This window comes from Ailuropoda melanoleuca, chromosome 8, assembly GCF_002007445.2.
Source record: "Ailuropoda melanoleuca isolate Jingjing chromosome 8, ASM200744v2, whole genome shotgun sequence".
Classification (NCBI taxonomy): domain Eukaryota; kingdom Metazoa; phylum Chordata; class Mammalia; order Carnivora; family Ursidae; genus Ailuropoda; species Ailuropoda melanoleuca.
Genome location: NC_048225.1, coordinates 52,902,713 through 52,921,480, shown reverse-complemented (window position 1 = coordinate 52,921,480; position 18,768 = coordinate 52,902,713). Strand labels below are relative to the sequence as shown.

The 18,768-nt window shown below is 39.1% G+C and overlaps 1 protein-coding gene across 2 annotated transcripts in view; it reads left to right on the top strand.

Moving 5' to 3' along the window:
* Positions 1-18,768, top strand: part of UVRAG (UV radiation resistance associated) — a 298,437-nt gene that overhangs the window by 258,390 nt on the left and 21,279 nt on the right. For both annotated transcript variants that reach the window (XM_034666314.1, XM_034666315.1), the window contains exon 14: positions 14,338-14,429. In XM_034666314.1, the coding sequence (XP_034522205.1) occupies positions 14,338-14,429 (92 nt within the window). The remainder of the gene's footprint in view (positions 1-14,337; positions 14,430-18,768) is intronic.

Sequence of the window (18,768 nt, the reverse complement as noted above, 5' to 3'; positions counted from 1 at the left end):
TCTTGCAGAGAATATTTTAAAGAATCAGTATCTCTGGAGAACAAAAACTCAGACTCCCCAAAATAGATAAAGTTGGAGATGATTCTTCAGTGTCTCTAACCCCTTCCCCTGAGCACTTAAATTAGCCATCAGAGAAGTATGTCCCAGCATGTGTTTAATGTTCAAAATATTATTTGCTAACTAAAAACCCCTGTGCCCGTGTATAGAGCTGTCCCCATTGTGCTGACACATAGTAGATACACAGAAATATTATCTGTCCATCAAGTAACTAACTGCTCAGGCCCCATTATCCCCATGAATTCACTTCGGATATCTTCAGGTGAAAGGTAGAAGGACTCTTTTTCACCGTTATTTGTTTTCTATTGCTTCATAACAAATCACCACAAACTTAGCAGCTTAAACAGCATGCATTGTTATCTCAGAGTTCTGTAGGTCGGAAGTCTGGGTGGCCTCATCTGGTTTCTCTGCTCAGGGTCTCAGAAAGCCAAAATCAAGGTGTTGGTCAGGCTGGGCTCTTATCTAGAGGCTCTTGGGAATAATCCGCTTCCAAGCTCATTTAAATTGTTGGCAGAATGCAGTTCCTTGCAGCTGTAGGTCTGCAGTGTGTATTTTCTTGTTGGCTTTTAGCCAGGGGCCACCCTTCGCTCCTAGAGGCCTCCTGCACTCCTTCTCACACGACCCCTCTGTCTTCAGACCAGTAGTGTCCCATCAAGCTCTTCTCACAGTTCAGATCCTTCAGAACTTTCTCTTCTGTTGCCAGCCCGAGAAAACTCTCTGCTTTTAAAGGGCTCATGGGATTAGATTAGGCCTATCCAGATAATCTTCCTTTGCCATAAACATAAAATAATCAGGGAAGTAACACCGGGACGTGAAGGTCAGGGGGGCCATCTTAAGATTCTGACCACTATCTCACCCTTCAAACGCTCATAGAAGGTTGTATTTTCCTTCTAGATTCATTTAAAAGGTAACCTCCTTCAAGGTAGCATTCACAGCTGAGTCATTCTGTGATACTCCATCATACTTTGCATACCTTGCCTATAGTAGACATTCAGTAACGAATTAATTGTTTTTCATTAAATGAATTGTGAGATCAAGAAGATGAATAAAATGATTCCAGACCAAACTGTAAGAGTATCTGTCCAGTTGGAGGAGCAGTGCGCTCTTGACAGTTCATTGCCATTTTTGTGTTATTTTCCTTTCTCTTTCTCTTTCTTGAAACTATTTATTTATGATCAACCAGAGAGACTAAAACAGTAGACACATGGGCTTTAGACTCCAGTGCAATTCGAGTGAGGTCAGAAGAATTCCACGAAAAAACTTGAAAGGCATGAAGTAGATAATATAGCAAAATTGGTATTTTAAGGGAAAAAATCATTACTGATAGAAAGGAGCATTCTGGAAAACTGTGTTCCATTTAGGGCACCTCGTTACCAGATTCTTTAAGGGAAACTGGAGGGAGTTCAGAGACATCAAGAATGATGAAGAGGCTGTAGGGATTAATTTACAAGCAAAGATTTAAAAAGACTAAATATGTATAACTTAGCTGAACGACAACTGAGTAGAGATGTAGCTGTTGTCAAGTGTCTAATATCAAGAGAAGGAATGTGTTTCTCTGAAGAGTTGAGAGTCTCCTTCCAAGTATTGGAAGTAAATGAGGAATGAGAAAATAATCTTTTCTAACCAACTTGTAAGCAGTATTTAGACTGTGTGTTGAGATGTAAAGTATCCATTGAATTCAAATCCCAGCTCCTCGGCTTGCTTACCTGTGAAAAATTTCAGGCAACTCCTTTAACCTTTTAAACTTTGTCATGTGTAGAGTGAGAATTATAGCACCGATATCCTGGGGTTATAATGAAGGTTAAATGAAGTAACACAAGTAAACAGTCAAGTTCCATGTCTGGCACAGATTGCAGGTTGAGAAGAATAGTAGATGCTATTGAGATTGCTGTTATCATCATCATTCTTGAGTGGTTAAGGGTTCAAAGTGTCAGGGTCAGACAAACCTGGAGGACCAGCGGAAGCTCTACCACTTATTAACCCTAAGCCTTAGTATCTTCAATTGTAAGAGAGTAATAGTGAGGACTGAACGAAATAATGCAACGTGAAATGCTTAGCACAATGCTTAACACGTAACTAAGCACTCAGTAAATGTATTAGCAGCTCTAGCGTTATTTTCCTTATCAGTAACATGGCCATTATTCCATCATGGAAACTGGCCAAAGGCTTAGCATGTATTCAATTTCCAAATTTCCCCCATTTACAAGCAATGCCATGTACATATCTTCATTTCTATCATTATCACGCCCCCCCTACACACACATTATTCAGTAATTGTTTGTCGAATGAATTAAGTAATTTCCGCTAGTGATGCTGTCGGGTATTTGTGGTCACTGTACATTGTGACTATACACCGTACACTGCTGGGGGAATGTCAGAGTGGTCTTTTCTATTCCTTTTTTTTTTTTTTTAAGATTTTCTTTATTTATTTGACAGAGAGAGAGAGAATATGAGCAGTGGGAGCAGCAGGCTGAGGGAGAAGCAGACTCCCCGCTGAGCAGGGAGCCCGATGTGGGACCCGATCCTGCGACTCCAGGATCATGACCGAGCCAAAGGCAGTTGTTTAACCAACTGAGCCACCTGGCCACCTGAGGGCTTTTCTGTTCCTAATGTAATCAAATTTATGACAATGATTTAAGGGTATTTTTTGTTCCAATAAAACCAATACTGAGAGTTACCTAAATTTCTATGAGAGAATTCCTGCATTCATAATAGCATTTTCATTTTTGACTTTTACACACATAAGAACTCCGTGTGGCTCCTCATTATAAATGGGATTGTGGTGCTGCTGTAAACAGAATCTACGCTAGCTAGATTAGGTAGCAATGGTATTAACTAGATTATCGGTTAGAAGGTATTAAGATTAATCAGAGGGTATTAATCAGATATATCAGGTATTCTCATCAGAAGTAGCTTACAGAAACTACAAGGGGGCCAGAAGAAGGGACACAGATGGCAAGAAAAGCATATGAAGAAATGCTCAATAGTACTAGTGATTTGGGAAATGCAGATTAAATGTGTAGTAAGATATTATTACACACTTACTAGAATGGCTAAAATTTTTAAACTGACAGTAGCAAGTCCCAATGATGATGGTGTAGAGCAGCTGAAACCCTCATATGTGGGTGGTGGGCTGCAAAGTCGTATAGCTACTTTGGACAGCAGTTTGGCAGGTAAGCATATATCTACCATTCAATCCAGAAATTCCACTCCTAAGTATTGGTCCAAAAGGAATAAAAATATAAGTCCAAACCAAACACTGTGCCCGAATGTTTATTGCACCTTAATTCATAATAGCCCAAACATGAAACAACCCAAATGTTCATCAGCTGGCATACAGATAAACATTTGGTGGTATAGCCATACAATGGACTACACCAGCAATAAAAAGGATCCACATACAACATAGATCAATCTCAAAAACATAAATGAAGGAAGGCAAACACAAGAGGCTATGTATTCTGCGATTCCATTTATAATACATTCTAGAAAACAGTTTCTGTCTTACTGGACTGTGCTCTTCTTGGTCTGATACAGCTCTTTACAAAAGTTAGTGAACTGGAAGCAGAAATGTAGAGTTTGAACTGTTAAGGGAACAAGGTATAGCTGCCAAGGGAATCAGCAATCCAGATTGGGTCAAAGGCCAATAAAAGGTAGTTTGGGGTAAATCAGGATGCACAGGACTATTAACACGAGGGCAGGAAGCTGGATCTGACAGCATGAATGTCTGCTTAAATGACTCCTGTACAAGTTTGTCCACTCACATAGCCTTTAGCCTCCAGAGAACATAACGTTTCTTTGATGATCATTAATTAAAGCTGATTGCAGTTGCTCTCAAGGATACAATCTGAGTGCCTTTGACAGATGCCCAGTTCTGACTTGCTTGTCCATTTGCTGTGTGCTTTACTGACCCTCTTTAGCAGCTCCTAAGAATTGGCAGCGACAGAGACCACACTTACAGATCAGGTTGACCCCAGAGCTGCGTCAGTGTAATAATGCTTCTAGGTCTTTTCTGGCAAACATAGCTTTCTGAAGCAAAGGACTATCTTAACTGAAGTACTTTTAATATGACAGACTTCATGATGATAAGTTTGGCTCAAATATAACCTGTGCTTCATAAATACAACATGTGATATAAAGAAAAGAGCCTGTGGTTGGAACTCAGCAAACTTAGATTCTGCTCCCTAGACTCAACCTAAGATAGGTTGCATAACCTTGCTCTTACCATACAGGGTCACTGAAGCAGGTGGACCAATGCTCCCAAAGGTGTCATCCAGCTCTAATATGAATCCCATGACTCTAAGAGTAGTTGATAGTATAATTGGGAGGAGGAATAGAAGAAACGTTTCCATTTCTTAGACTTGACTTTTGGGTTTTTCTGAGGTCTGAGGTCAGCTGTGTCCAGTGTTTACATTAAAACATACCTATTTTGGAAAAGAACTGGCATGGCTTGTAGATGGAGATGGAAAAGTACTTAGGTTGTGCTTGCAACCAGAGGCCCATAATCAGGTTTTTATACATCTCCTTAGAGGTATATATTGCAATGACTCACTGTAAGAAACAATATTATTGCTTATATTAAATATTCTTTAAGTAGCTTTTCCATATCTTTGAAAGAGTTGTAGTTTCTTCTAAGAAAGCAGGTTTTATTTTTGACATGGTGGTGCCCCTTTTTTTTTAAGCTCTTAATGTAGTTCCTTTCATGTCAGTGAAACCTTAGCATTTAAAAATGAATTGAAATATTGGTAACTAGTTTAATAGAGATTTTTGACTACATAAGACAAAACTCCAGAGTTAAGTCTTTGATGCATATGTAGGTTTTTAATTTCTTATTTTTTCAATTCCTATAGACCAGTTCTCTTTGTAGTCAAATTCATTGTAATCCCATCACGAAAGTGTTGATCTTTTAGTAACCTTTATTGAAGCATTGTATTAAACCACATTCCCTCACGGTAACAGACGGTTTGTATCAAACATATCATGCAGCTTAGCTCAAGTCCCATATGGAACTAATAAGCTACGCAGTAAGTGGCCTTGTATAGATGAATATAGTTGGGAAGGGTGTGTGTGTGTGTGTGACTCTGAGTGTGTGTGCGCGCATGTGCATGTGTCTGTTGTCTAAACTGAATTTCTCCTGCCAAAACCTAAATGACAAAATGATTCCTGAACCCCTGGCGTCTTTCCTGGCCTGGAAAAATTGTGTGTTTAAAAAATAAAAATAAAATTGAGCACTTTGATATTAAATTAAGTCTCTTAGCTCAATAAGCAGATGCTCCCTGAGTACAAGAACTTAGCATTTATTTCTTAGAAGTGCAATCACACTTTATTTTAAAATATAATCTCCAGAGCTGCAAATGGTCTTACCTAGTCAGTGGAGCACCATTTATCAAGCTGTAGGAACTAGTTAATTTCAACTACAAAGGCTCTAAAGTCATAGTAGATCAGTCTAGTTTGGTGAAACACACAGTGAATGTGTAGTGATTTGGGATGAAACCAGCATGTTTCTTCGGAAAAATGGTGTATTTTTACACAAGAAGATGGTGTGGGAGAGGAAAATAGAGAAAGATACTTAATGGAATTGACATGGTTATAATTGCCTGTTGAGGTCTAAATGTATTCTTTGCCCTAGTTTTCTTTCCTTGTACTTGTTCCAGTAACTATAACCAGATCTTCCTGGTTATTTTAGCATAGGGATTTTCTTTTGCTAATAGACGATAGCATTTGTTCATTTTTCCAGGGAAACCGCTGAACATTGCTTCTTCCCACTTTCACATCTAATTTATCGTGTATGTGTAGATTTCACCTACTAGCTACCCTAGAGTTGCACAAAAGCTGAATTGCTCCCGTGGAGTTCTAAACCAATCAAAGCAAAGCTGAAATTCAAGCTAATTGAAACCAAAATTCCACTTAAAAACTGCTTAGACTCTTTGGGTGGTGGTGCAGTAGGAAGTTGTTACAAAAGGTGTTTATTTCAGAGACTAATTTGAGGCAGTTAGACCCAAAGCAATATTTTATTTGCCTGAGTTTCTTGGCATCTGCCTTCTCTAATCAGAAGTGAGAGCAGAAGGAGCTCCTTAGGGAAGTGTGGTATGGACAGTAGTTGGTGAGGGCAGGTTTGGATAGCATGTGAAATAAAGAGGAAAGAGGACTTCGGTCTTTTAACCTGTCCTTCAGAGCTGCTTCTGGAGTTGTTTTCCTCTTACAGTGTCCTGCTTAAAACCCCGTAGTAGATTCCCACTGCTGACGTGGAAGATAAAGTCCGAACGCCTGAGCTTAGCGCTCTAGGCCTTCAACAGTTTTAATGACTGTCCTCTAGAAATCAGGCCTCAGGAGTTTCCATTCTCTATAAATATCCTAGTTGAACTCTTATAACAATCGTATGAGACAAATAGTGCTGGTCATGTTCTACAGACAAGGCGCAGGATGGTTATGTGACTTGTTCAAGATTCACATATATTAGTGGTAAGAACAGACTGTGAGTCCAGGCCTGTCATTCCAGAGACAGAGCTGATTTACAGTGCCTACCCTAGTGGACACTAAATACATACTTGTTGGATGAGAGAATAGAATGTGTAGGAACTTAGTAAATGTACTTCTTTCTCCCCTTGCCCTGTCCTTGTCCTTTCCTCCTCAGCCTAACTCCTGTTTCCTCCTGTTTCTAGTAATATGTCACCAGAGTTAACTTGTTCAAGAATTACTTAATAAAAATTTAGATTTGTTTCTTTCCTTAAGTATTTACATTTTAATAGTGGCTCATCTCTACCTGACATAGTATAGCATATAAGACTGAACCCCAGGATGCCTGGGTGGCTCAGTGGGTTAAGCATCTGACTCTTGATTTCAGCTCAGGTCATGATCTCATGGATGTGGGATCAAGCCCCGTGTGGGGCTCTGTGCTCAGTGCAGAGCCTCCTTGTCCCTCTCCCTCTGCTCTTCTCTCTCTCTCAAATACATTCATACATGCATACATACATGCAAGCTTTAAAAAAAAAGAACTAAACCCCATCCTACCCCTTCCATTTTTATACACTTCCCCTGAGGTGTCCAGAAAAGTACCTTCTGTAGACTCTTCCATCAAACCTTCCTCTCAAGTGAATACATAAAGATTTGACACCCTCTTAGCCAAGTTCGACTTCTGACACAATCAGAAATGAGACCAACTGGGCTGATATTCTTTCCTTGCTCACATTGTGAACGTGCACTATGCAGGCCATATTTTTATATTAAAATCTTTAGGTGCATGGTGCAAACCTGTAATTTTAGACCACTTAAAGTGGACTCACAGAACTTTGGAAGGCTCCTCGAGATGTAATTCAGGAGCGTTTAACGTGCAAGACGGGATGCCTGCCTGGGCTGTGACCCTACTCCACCACTTCCTACCATTAGAGCAGTTCCCTATTTGTTTTACATTTGGGGCTATAAATAATATTTCATTTGAACAAAGGATTCCAGGGCTACAAAAAGAAGTTTGAAAATTCTTTGGCTTGCCCTCACTCACGATCATACAGCAGAGCTCTGTCCCCCAGATCATCTGACCATTCACCTCACATATCAGTCTTTCCATTTCCCTGTGCAGTTGTTTTGAAGATATTGACATGTGTTACATTCATTGCTGCCTCTTTGGAGTGCTTGCAGAGAGAAGCTCAGTAAATTAGTAAAAAATAAGCATTTAAAAAAGTGAACAGTATACTTAAGATTTGTTCCCTTTGAACTCTCCTTTTTCCCTTTTCTGATTCTCATTCTAATTAGTTAAGTGATAAGCCATCATTGAGCACGTTTATGACCAGCCTAGTGGTAGATGCTATGATAATGATAATGTACTGAGTATATATGTATTATAATGATAATAAGTATAGTTTATTGAGCACTTACTATGTACCAGATATTGTTTGGGGTACTCTGTACACTTTATCTTATTTAAACTTTACAACAGCTCTGCAAGACAGATAACATCCCCCATTTTACAAGTAAGGAAACTGAAACTCCTCAGAGAAGCAAATGACTTATCCAAAGTCAAACAACTAGTAAGTGACAGCACTGTTATTCACATCCAGATCTTCTCTGTTGAAGATCATTGCTATGTCATGATGCCTCTCATTCTAATTAACAAATATTTATCAAGTACCTACTGAATTAGTTAAGGCTTTCCAAAGACAGTGCATGCAAACATGGTGTAGGAAGGGGTTTGGGAGGAGAGGGAAAATGCTCCCTTATCCTGGAGTAGCCAGAGAGAGCTACCTACAAGAAAAGGAACTTGCGTTGGCTCTTTGAGAATGGGTAGAATATGACCAGATGGACGATGCCTAGAGAGACTTAAAGACAGAAAATAGAGCTCTATTGAGTACTCTGTAAAAGGCTGTAAGGAAGGTTGTTAGCCACTATTGAAACACTGTTCTGTATATAGGGGACTGCATGATAAACAAATTAAATATACTCCTTTATGTCATCTCCCTAATGAAATGCTACTAATAAAGATAAAACAATTTAAACTTGCAAACTCATGAGGATGAAAAGAACAAAAGAGATAAGGGTGAGTGATAGTCAACAAAATTTTAGAAGAATGCCAACAATAAATGAATGATAAACTGAGTTGACAGAATGGAGAAAACCAAAACCCAAAGCCTTCAAGTAGCAATGCAATTCAAGCCATAGGACTCCAGGAGGACTTAGGATTTGGAGGTATCAAGTGCCTCAGAGAGTGTAGAGTAAGGAATATGTCAAAAAACAGGAGGATTGGTTGAAAGTCTATAGAAAGAGAAGATTCTGAGTTCACTTCACCGACCCTGCAGATAGCCAAGCAACTATCCCTGCACACACCCCAGTGGGAGACTGGAGGTTTACATTCTGAAAAAACTGAACTCTGAACTGCCTGGTATATTGGGGTAAGAAGTGAGATCCTTTACTGAAGACAAGGGGATTCAGTAAAGTCGAACACGCGAACATTGAATTCCCCCAACCACTTTTTCCTACTTTAACTCTGAGAATGGGATCCAGATTATACTCCTAGACAGAAGGTTGGGGGATTCCCTCTGGAGAAATAGAGTTCCAGCAATGAGGGCTACTGGGATTGATACGTGCCCCACAGAAAGGGCTGGGTTTCAATCCACTCAGTCTACAGTGAAACCCCCAGTTGGCAAGCACTGCCGACTCATGGACTCTCTGATCAGCTTTTTAAAGTCTCATTTGTAATGCCTCTAATGTTTTTTCAAGTCTAAAAGAGGAGGAAGAAGGAGAAAAAAAGAAACCCAGAGGTAACAGGAAGTGGAGAAGGAAGAGATGACAAAACACTGTTGGTGCTGCTACTGCTAATAACAACAACAAGAATAAGAATAAATGATCAGAATTAGGGGATAAGCATTTTCGTATTGGAAGGACTCACGAAGTGTCCAGCACAGTGAATGAAAAAAGACCCAAACAGAGGCTTAGCATTGTGAAATTTTAGAATACTGGGGTTAAAGAATAAAATCCTACAAGTTTCCAGAAAGGAGAATCAGCTCACATAGAAAAGATCAGGAATTAGAATGTTATCAGGTTTCTCAGTTGCCATGTACAAAGTTAAATGACAGTGAAACAATATTTTAGAAATTCCAAAGGGGAATTATTTCAGCCTTGAATTCTATACCCAGGCAAACTATCATTCAAGTCTGAGAATAGAAGAAGGCTATTTTTAAATATTCAAGGTGTCAAAAAAGATACCTTCCATGCTCTCCTTTCCCAGAAAGCTGTTATAAGATATGTGCCACCAAGATGAGGCAGTAAATCCAGAAAGTCATGAGATCTAAGAAACAACACCTTTGACACAGTGGAGAAGTAAGTGATTCCCAGGGTGATGGAGAAGGAAAGTTCTGGGGAGGGAGCAGTGGAGCAGGCCTGGAGAGTAGCCAGTTCAGAATGGAGCAGAGAGGGGTGCTTCCAAGAGAGAAATGGATGTGATAGGTTAGATGGTGTATTTAATCAGAATGAGAAGGATTTTAAGGTTTTGTCCTAGTTTGGGGAGAATCTAGTGATAAGTATGTAAGTACACAAGTAATACTATCATCAAGATAGGTACTCAACGAGTAGGGAAAGTGACAGTTATCACTTCAGGAAAAACAAAAAAGTACAAGGGTGGCTGGGTGGCTCAGTCAGTTGAGCCTCCGACTCCTGGTTTCGACTCAGGTCATGATTTCAGGGTGGTGAGATTGAGCCCCAAATTGGGCTGAGCACTGAGCATGAAGCCCGCTTAAGATTCTCTCTCTCCTTCTGCCCCTGCCACCCCCCACCCCCACCCCACTGTCTCGGTCTCTCTCAAATAATAAATCTAAAAAAGAAAGTTCAAAAGAGGAATAGTATATTACATGGCTTGGCTGTACACAGTATTTCTGCAGGCATAATAAGGTAAGCGCTAAATATTGACCTAACAAAAATGTGGTATTGAATATCTTGAGGATAAAGAGAAGTTTATATGGGAGGGTAGTTAAATCCTCATATTCTTTAACAAAAAGTTAGTAGATAATGTACGGGTGAGGGGATAAATTGTGTAAAAGAAGAGTAACATAAAAGCTGAATTTTCATTTTTTATAATAGAAGCACAGTAGATGACGTCTAAAACTGGGAAGAATAGGAAAGAATAGAAAAATTAATACAATCGTATTACTTAGAAATATGAAGGTAAAGGAGAAACAGCTAAAAGTAGTTGCTACTGGAGAGCAAAGAAATTGCTTTTTCATCAAAAGCCTTATAGCAATTTAGGCTTATTAAACAGTATGTGTACTTTATTTTTAAAATGTAATATCTACGTATTATGTGTGAATTTTTTTGTTTTATATGTTGAAAATTAAAAGGGTGACATGGTAGAAAGAATTTGGAGTTGTTTTTAAGAAATTCTAGAAAATTCAAAAAAGTTTTAAAAACTTTTTGATTAAAACTCAAGAAAAGAAAAGGAATTCTAGCGTTATAAAATCAAAAACACTGGAAACAACAGGTGTCGGTGGGGATGTGGAGAAAAAGGACCCTCATGCACTGTCGGTGGGAATGCAAACTGGTGCAGCCGCTGTGGAAAACAGTGTGGAGGTTCCTCAAAAAATTAAAAATAGAAACACCATATGATCCAGTAGTTCTATTACTGGGTATTTATCCAAAGAAAACAAAAATAGTAACTTGAAAGGATATATGCATCCCTGTGTTTATTTGTTTATTTGTTTATTGAAGCATTATTTACAATAGCCAAGATATGAAAGCAGCTCAAGGGTCCATCCATGGATGAATGGATAAAGAAGATGTGATATTTATAAATATTGCATGTATATATACATGCAGTGGGATATAAGAAGACGTGATACACACACACACACACACACACACACACACACACACTCTCGAATATTACTCAGCCATAAAAAGGAAGGAAACCATGCCATTTGCAACATGCATAGACCTACAGGATATAATGCTAAGTGAAGTCAGTCAGAGAAAGACAGATACCATATGCTTTCACTCATATGTAGAATTTAAGAAACAAAACAAATAAAGAAAAAACGAGACCAAAAAACAGACTCTGAGATATGGTTCCCAGAGGGGAGGTGAGAGGCGGATGGGTAAAATAGGCGATGGGGACTAAGAGTACACTTACTGTGATGAGCGCTGAGTCATGTACAGAATTGTTGACTCATTATAAATGATGAATATTGAATCAATGTTAATTAAATTGACTCAACATTCATCATACAGTGTATGTATGTTAATTTTACTTGGATTTAAAAAATAAGTAAAAAATTTTTTGGCTTTGTCCCTTGTCAGCTCTGTGATGTTGGGTAGGACACTTGCCTTACTGAGCCTTTGTTTCTTCATTTATGAAAGGAAGGAGGTTGGAAAAATCTCCAGGATCTTTTTAAGCTATAATATCCTATGATTCTCTGATAAAAATGATAGTGCTATGTAGCAAGTGAAGAGTCAAGACCTGGGTAGAGGCTTGAAATTCCCATATTTTCCTTTTTTGGTTGAAATCAGACTTGAAGAAAAATTTTCATTGTGGTCTCTGAAAATAATTCAACACCCACCTTCCGTTGCGGAGCCTGGGGCAGGCATTGACTGTGCACTGGCTCCGGGACACATAGCTTAGTGTTATTTCAGTATGGGTTAGGGGCGTTTGGGGTGGGTTTTTTTATATTTAATATTTTTTCAGTATGAATCACAGGTGAAATTTCCATGCCATGTGTAAACAATTTCACTTTTTTATTGAAACAATGAATTCAGGAATGTCACATTGGGATATCAGCCATTTTACTTTTTATCAATGTATGGAAAAAATGCTTTTATATTAATATAAGAAATGATGTCATTTAATATGGAGTAGATCTTATAATTCAAGGTCAGCAAATCTCAGGAGGTGATTTAGGTCACCAAGCTAGCTTTGGAAATGGAAAAGAATATTTTCCCTTTGTCTTCTCAAGTATTTCAGCCAAATTTCCTCTCAGACTTTGGGGTAGATGGTGGAATAGCGTGGTTGCAAGAATGAGGCTCTAGCTAATAATATCTGTGCTATTGAAACATGCGGCCCTGGAGAATTTATTTCCCCTTTCTGGGCTTCAGTTTCCCCACCTGCAAAAAGAAAGGATTAGCTTAAATAATATTCAAAATACCTTTTAGCGTTAACATTCTGTTTCCTACTAACTTACTTTATGTGTGTATTCAGACCATTCAGGAGATCTGATTAGGTTTGGGGGTTTTCCTTTAAAAGTTCAGGGTAGTAAGAGTAAACTCTCTGTTACGTGTCACTCACACTTAAGTAAAAAAAAAATCAGTTGAATACTAGACGCAAATAAAAGTTTGATTTTTTTGTTGTTGTTGTTCATAGTGGTTTTATTTTTTAAGAGAGGAAAATATTTAGAAGTTTGACTTTGTCACTTAAATTTAGGTGCTGAAAAAGTAAAACTTCACGAGTGATTATCCTTCACGTTTGTACACCGGTACACAGTTTACAGAGTACTTTTTTCATATGTCGTTTGAAAAATACATTTCTACTTACCTTTACTGTGTATTTGATGTTCTGCGTGTGAGAGAGAGCACGTGTATGAATGTGCACATTCATTTACCTCCGATCTCTGTTGTGACCGGTTAAGGAAGCAAATGGTATTCAGAGACAGACTGAGAGATGGCAAGGAACAGGCAGATGAAAACCATTTAGCGAGTTCCCAGGGTACATAGAAGGACCCTAGAGTTAGAAAATCGGCTCTAGCAGAACTAAGTAAAACTAAACCAGATCCATCCACAGGCCACAGTGTTCTCATACCAGCTCTACAGCTCTGTGTGCTGGTTCTGGACAAAAGGGAAAGGTAGGAATCCAAGAGAAAAACAGAGCACAGCATCCTCAAAAGTGGCTTGCTTTTTATTTGTTTAATAAGCATTAACTGTATACTGGCACTGTCAGACATTATTGGGGATTAGAGATGAACACAACATAACCCTTAACCTTGGTTGTTATACAAGGGGAAAGGGTCTGTGAAAGATGGGCTGAATGTGCCCAGAGTGTGTGATGCCAACTGTTCAGTATCTAAAACAAAATACTGAGGGGCGTTTGGGTGGCTCAGTCGGTTAAGCGTCTGCCTTTGGCTCAGGTCATGATCCCAGGGTCCTGGGATCAAGCTCTGCTGAGCAGGGAGCCTGCTTCTCCCTCTCCTCCCCATTCATGCTCTTTCTGTCTCTGTCTCTCTCAGATAAATAAATAAAATCTTTTTTTAAAAAATAAATAAATAAAGTAAAACAAAATATTGGTTTTATAGTACATGTCCCTAGAGTTGATGTTAGCAAACTCTCCGGGGCTCTTTGAAATATGCTGATTCCATAGTTGGTCATTCTTTGTCTTCTCCAGCTTTAGGAGACAAGGGAGCAGGAGACCAGGAGGCTACCTTTTTTTTTTTTTTTTTTAGGATTTTATTTATTTATTTATTTGACAGGAAGCGCACACACACACACACACACACACACACACACACACACACACACACGAGCCAGCGGAGGGGAGGAGGGAGTAGACTTCCCTGCTAAGCTGGGAGCCTGACTCAGGGCTCAATCCCAGGACCCTGAGATCAGACGCTTAACCGACTGAGCCACCCAAGCGCCCCAAGAGGCTACTTTTAAATACCATCCCAAAAGTGTGGTCAGTGATATTGGGATCATACATTTACATTTCCTCTTTTAGAGTTCAAAAGAAGAAAAAAAAATTAGTGAATGGGTCATGTTTGGAAACATTGCCCAGTATCTGCCAGAATTTCTTTTAATTCTATTTTTCCACCTTTGCAGCTAAGATATCAGCATGGACTAGGGACTCCAGATTTGAGGCAAACCCTCCCTAACCTGAAAAACTTCATGGAACATGGACTCATGGTCAGGTGGTGAGTACCTTTATCTCTGACACCCAGAAACTGGAATGTGGATAATAGTCCTGAGAAACTTTCCTGGTTTCCACATTGCTCCTCACCTGCTTTCTATGTTTTCTTCTTTATTAAGATACCTTAAGAAGTGGAAAGGCAGCCATTGTACATGTGTGGGTCTAAACCCCAGTCTTGCTAATAAGCGGGGTGAAGCACCCTCAGGAGGGGAGTGGGTTCAAGGGGGTATTGTTTGAACCCTGGGAAGTTAGCTGGGTGAGGAATCCTTCAGTGCATTACTGAGGCAGAGACTGGAGGACAGTGTGATTCATAAAAGGGAGACATGGAGCCACTAGGACTTCTTCAAGAACAAGTGAAGGACATAACTACGGAAATAATAACAGAATCAGTGGCCATGAGAGTTAAAGGAAGAAAGCAGACAACGAATAGGTCAGCTTGGCAGGACCTAGTCTGAGACCAGGAGACACATGCTAGAATGTTTCTTATGCTTCGTGTCAGTGCCTGTTGTACCGTGAGGTCAAATTGCTGCTTTAAAATGCTTTGTCAGGATAGACTGACTCTTTGAAGAAGAGAAAGAACAAGGGAAAATCTGTTGCAAAGACGTTAGATTGGTTCACCTGACTTAAATAAGTGGAAAGCTGTTGGCTCTAGCCGTTTAGTAATTCTTGAAGTTTGAATTCTTGGATGATGGGCAGTACCTTCCGCAATCATGTAAATGGAAATCAGGCCTTAAGAGCTAGACAGCTGGGAGCAGTGTATTTTCTCCTGAAGAGCATTGGCTCCTCATTCCACATCTTTCTCTAACCTGCTGGCTGCACCCTGAAGCGTAACCTCTCAGAAACTTCATTTCCTCATCTGTCATCCCTGCCCGCTCATCTCACCAGTTTGTGGTGAGGACGAAATAAGAGGTTAGACAGAAAATCTCTTTGTGGTGAGGAAGGTACAAGATTGGTTCCATTTTCTTCTGTGTCATAAGGATAGGCCTTGAGAATAATGAGAAAGTGACATCTTTGAACCTTTACTTTGACGTTTTTCATTTTTGTCCAATGTGATCCTCAAAATGCAAGGTCTGGATGTCTGATTTTAGATAGGACTCCTGTTAAGTAAATGCACAGTTGTTTAAAGAATTCTACTCAGGGGGCGCCTGGGTGGCGCAGTCGTTAAGCGTCTGCCTTCGGCTCAGGGCGTGATCCCGACGTTCCGGGATCCAATCCCATATCGGGCTCCTCCGCTGGGAGCCTGCTTCTTCCTCTCCCACTCCCCCTGCTGTGTTCCCTCTCTCGCTGGCTGTCTCTCTGTCAAATAAATAAATAAAATCTTAAAAAAAAAAAAAAAAAGAATTCTACTCAGAATATCAAAATAATTACAAAAGCTTAGTACTCATATGGACCTGTATGCCCTTAGGCATGAGGGATAGGAATTGAGTTTTAATGTAAAATAGTAATGGGCCAGCAGACATTTACTCAGTGTTGCCTCTGTGTAAAGTTCTGTGATAGGCACTCTGGAGGGTTAAGAAGTACAAGGTTCTAGTCCTACCCTCAAGGGATTGTGATCTAGCTGGAAGTAAGATATATAATTCATGAAAGGCTTTATAATGCAAATGATAAATAACCTAAAATAATTTTTTTTTAAAAAAGAGGCAACCCATATATACCACCTGATTAGTCACTAAATGAATCTTGCTCAGTACAGACAGTAAATTGTCCCCATATTATTTATTGAAGAGTCTGTCTTTTGTGCACTGTTTGGTAATGCCATCTCTTTCATGTACCAAGTTTACTGGTACACACGACTCTGTTTCCAGGCTCCCAGTTCTGCTCCTTTGCTTTATTTATCTATGGGCTAATACCACATTTTTTAACTATTGTAAGGTGTAATTTCTGTAAGTCATGTCGAGGTTTGAGGATGCCTGATAAATAGCATCCCTTCTCCCCCTAAACTTGGAACCATCTGAGGAGATCAAGAGACAGACTAATAGAAGTCAGAGTGTCAGTTTCATTACTGATAAAGCCTCTTGGAAAATGTGGCTTAAGATCTGTAATAAAAAGGGCTTGCAAAGATGTCACTCAGAATAAAACTTCCCTTCCTGGTTGCATGGTGGACTAGAGAATCCCAGGCTTTTCCCACAGAGGCAGGCCCTTGACTACACTGTGGAGAGCAATCAGAAACTCCTGCAGGAAACCAGATGGGGCTAAGCCAAGAATACCCAGGTTTTATTTTTCCCTCTAAAATCACCCATCAGAAAAGGCCCTTGTCCTCACAGAGAGTGAGAGGATGGTGAGAAGCCAGGAGTGCTACTCCTAAATCATGTTCCTTCATAGCAAGGGAAAAGGAAGATACCCCCAATTTTCTTGACGTCTGATAGGGTGAGGTTCCTACTTACGGTTCTTCGAAACTCTTTTGGCTTTCCTTGACTTATGAATTGTATTTGTATGATTTGACAGTTTTATAACATCAAGTTATGAACTTGGTATCTTTTTTAAAAAATTGATTTTATTTATTTATTTATTATTTATTTATTTATTTATCTATCTATCTATTGGGGGGGGAGAGAGAGAGAATACTGGGGGAGGGGCAGAGGGAGAGGAAGAAGTAGACTCCCCGCTGAGCAAGGAGCCTGATGCATGGCTTGATCCTAGGACCCCAGGATCATGGGATCATGACCTGAGCCTAAGGTGGACACTTAACTGACTGAGCCACCCAGGCGCCCCCTTGGTGTCTCTTTACACGTTTTCTTTCTGTTTTTTAAACATAACTCAATGAAGTTTTAAGATTTTCTTCATAAATGCCTTACACATCTTTTATTAGTCAGTCCCAGGTCGCTTGCCATTTTGGTGACTTATAAAATTTTTATTATAGCATCCAACTTTTTTGTGGCTAGTATGCAGGAGGACCACTGATTTTGTATTTTGAGAGTATATACAGCAACCTTACTAATACTAATGACAGTAGTTTGTCTTAGAGTCTCTTAGATTTTCTGTGTATACAATCATACTATTTTAGTGAATGATGGCATTGTTTCTTCCTTTCTATTTTTACTTTTATTCCTTTTTTTCTCATATTTTATTATGAAAGAGGAGCAGCAATAGTGAATAGCTTTCTCTTATTCCTGACTTTAAAGAGAATGCTTCTAGGGACGCCTGGGTGGCTCAGTCGGTTAAGCGTCTGTCTTCAGCTCAGGTCATGATCCCAGGGTCCTAGGATCCAGCTCTGCATCACACTCCCTGCCGCTGCTCAGCGGGGAACTGCTTCTCCCTCTGCCCCCTGCTCAAGCTCTCTCTTGCTATCTCTCTCTCTCTCTCAAATAAATAGATCTTTAAAAAAAAAAGAGAGAATGCTTCTAACTTTTCACCATTAAATATTATATTTATTGCACGTCTGGGTAGATATCATTTATTAGCAAAAGGAAATTTCTCTGTATTCCCAGCTCATTAAGTGTTGTTTTTAATCATGAATGTGTGTGTTTGGGGTTTTCCTTCCATTTTTTAGTCAAGTTTTTAATTTTAATTCCAGTATAGTTAACATACAGTGTTATATTAGTTTCAGGCGTTCAAGATAGTGGTTCAGCCATTCTGTACATTACTCCATGCTCATCAGGATAAGTGTACTCTTAATTCCCTTCACCTATTTCACCCATCCCCCACCCACCTCCCCTCTGGTAGCCATCAGTTTGTTCTTTAAAGTTAAGAGTGTTTCTTGGTTTAACTCTTTCTCTCTCTCTTTTTTTTCCTTTGTTCATTTGTTTTGTTTCTTAAATTCCACATATGAGTGAGATCATTTGATATTTGCCTTTCTCTGACTGACTTATTTCACTTAGCATTATACCCTCTAGCTCCATCTACATCATTGCAAGTGGCAAGCTTTAATTCTTTTTTATGGCTTAATAATAATTCCTGTGTGTGTGTGTGCGCACACATACACTGAGTGTGTATATTGTGGATTTTATCAGATGCATATTCTGAATCTATTGAGATAACACTATATTTGTTCTCCTTTACTATATTAATATGTTAATAAGTATTAATACATTTTCTAATGTTAAATCATCTTTGCCTCCTGGAATGTACTCTACTAGAGGTCATGATGTGTAATTATTTTTTCTTATGTTATTAGATTTAATTTGCTAATTTTTAGAATATCTACCTCTGTGAATTGAGATGAGGCTAGCCTTGAATTTTTCCTTCTCATATAATAATCCTTTTCTGATTTGGTAACAAGGTGTTTTTTTTTTTAATAAAATACTTTTTAATATTCAGAAAATAATAGATTACTTTTTTAAAAATGATTTTTTATTATATTATGTTAGTCACCATACAGTACATCCCCGGATTCCGATGTAAAG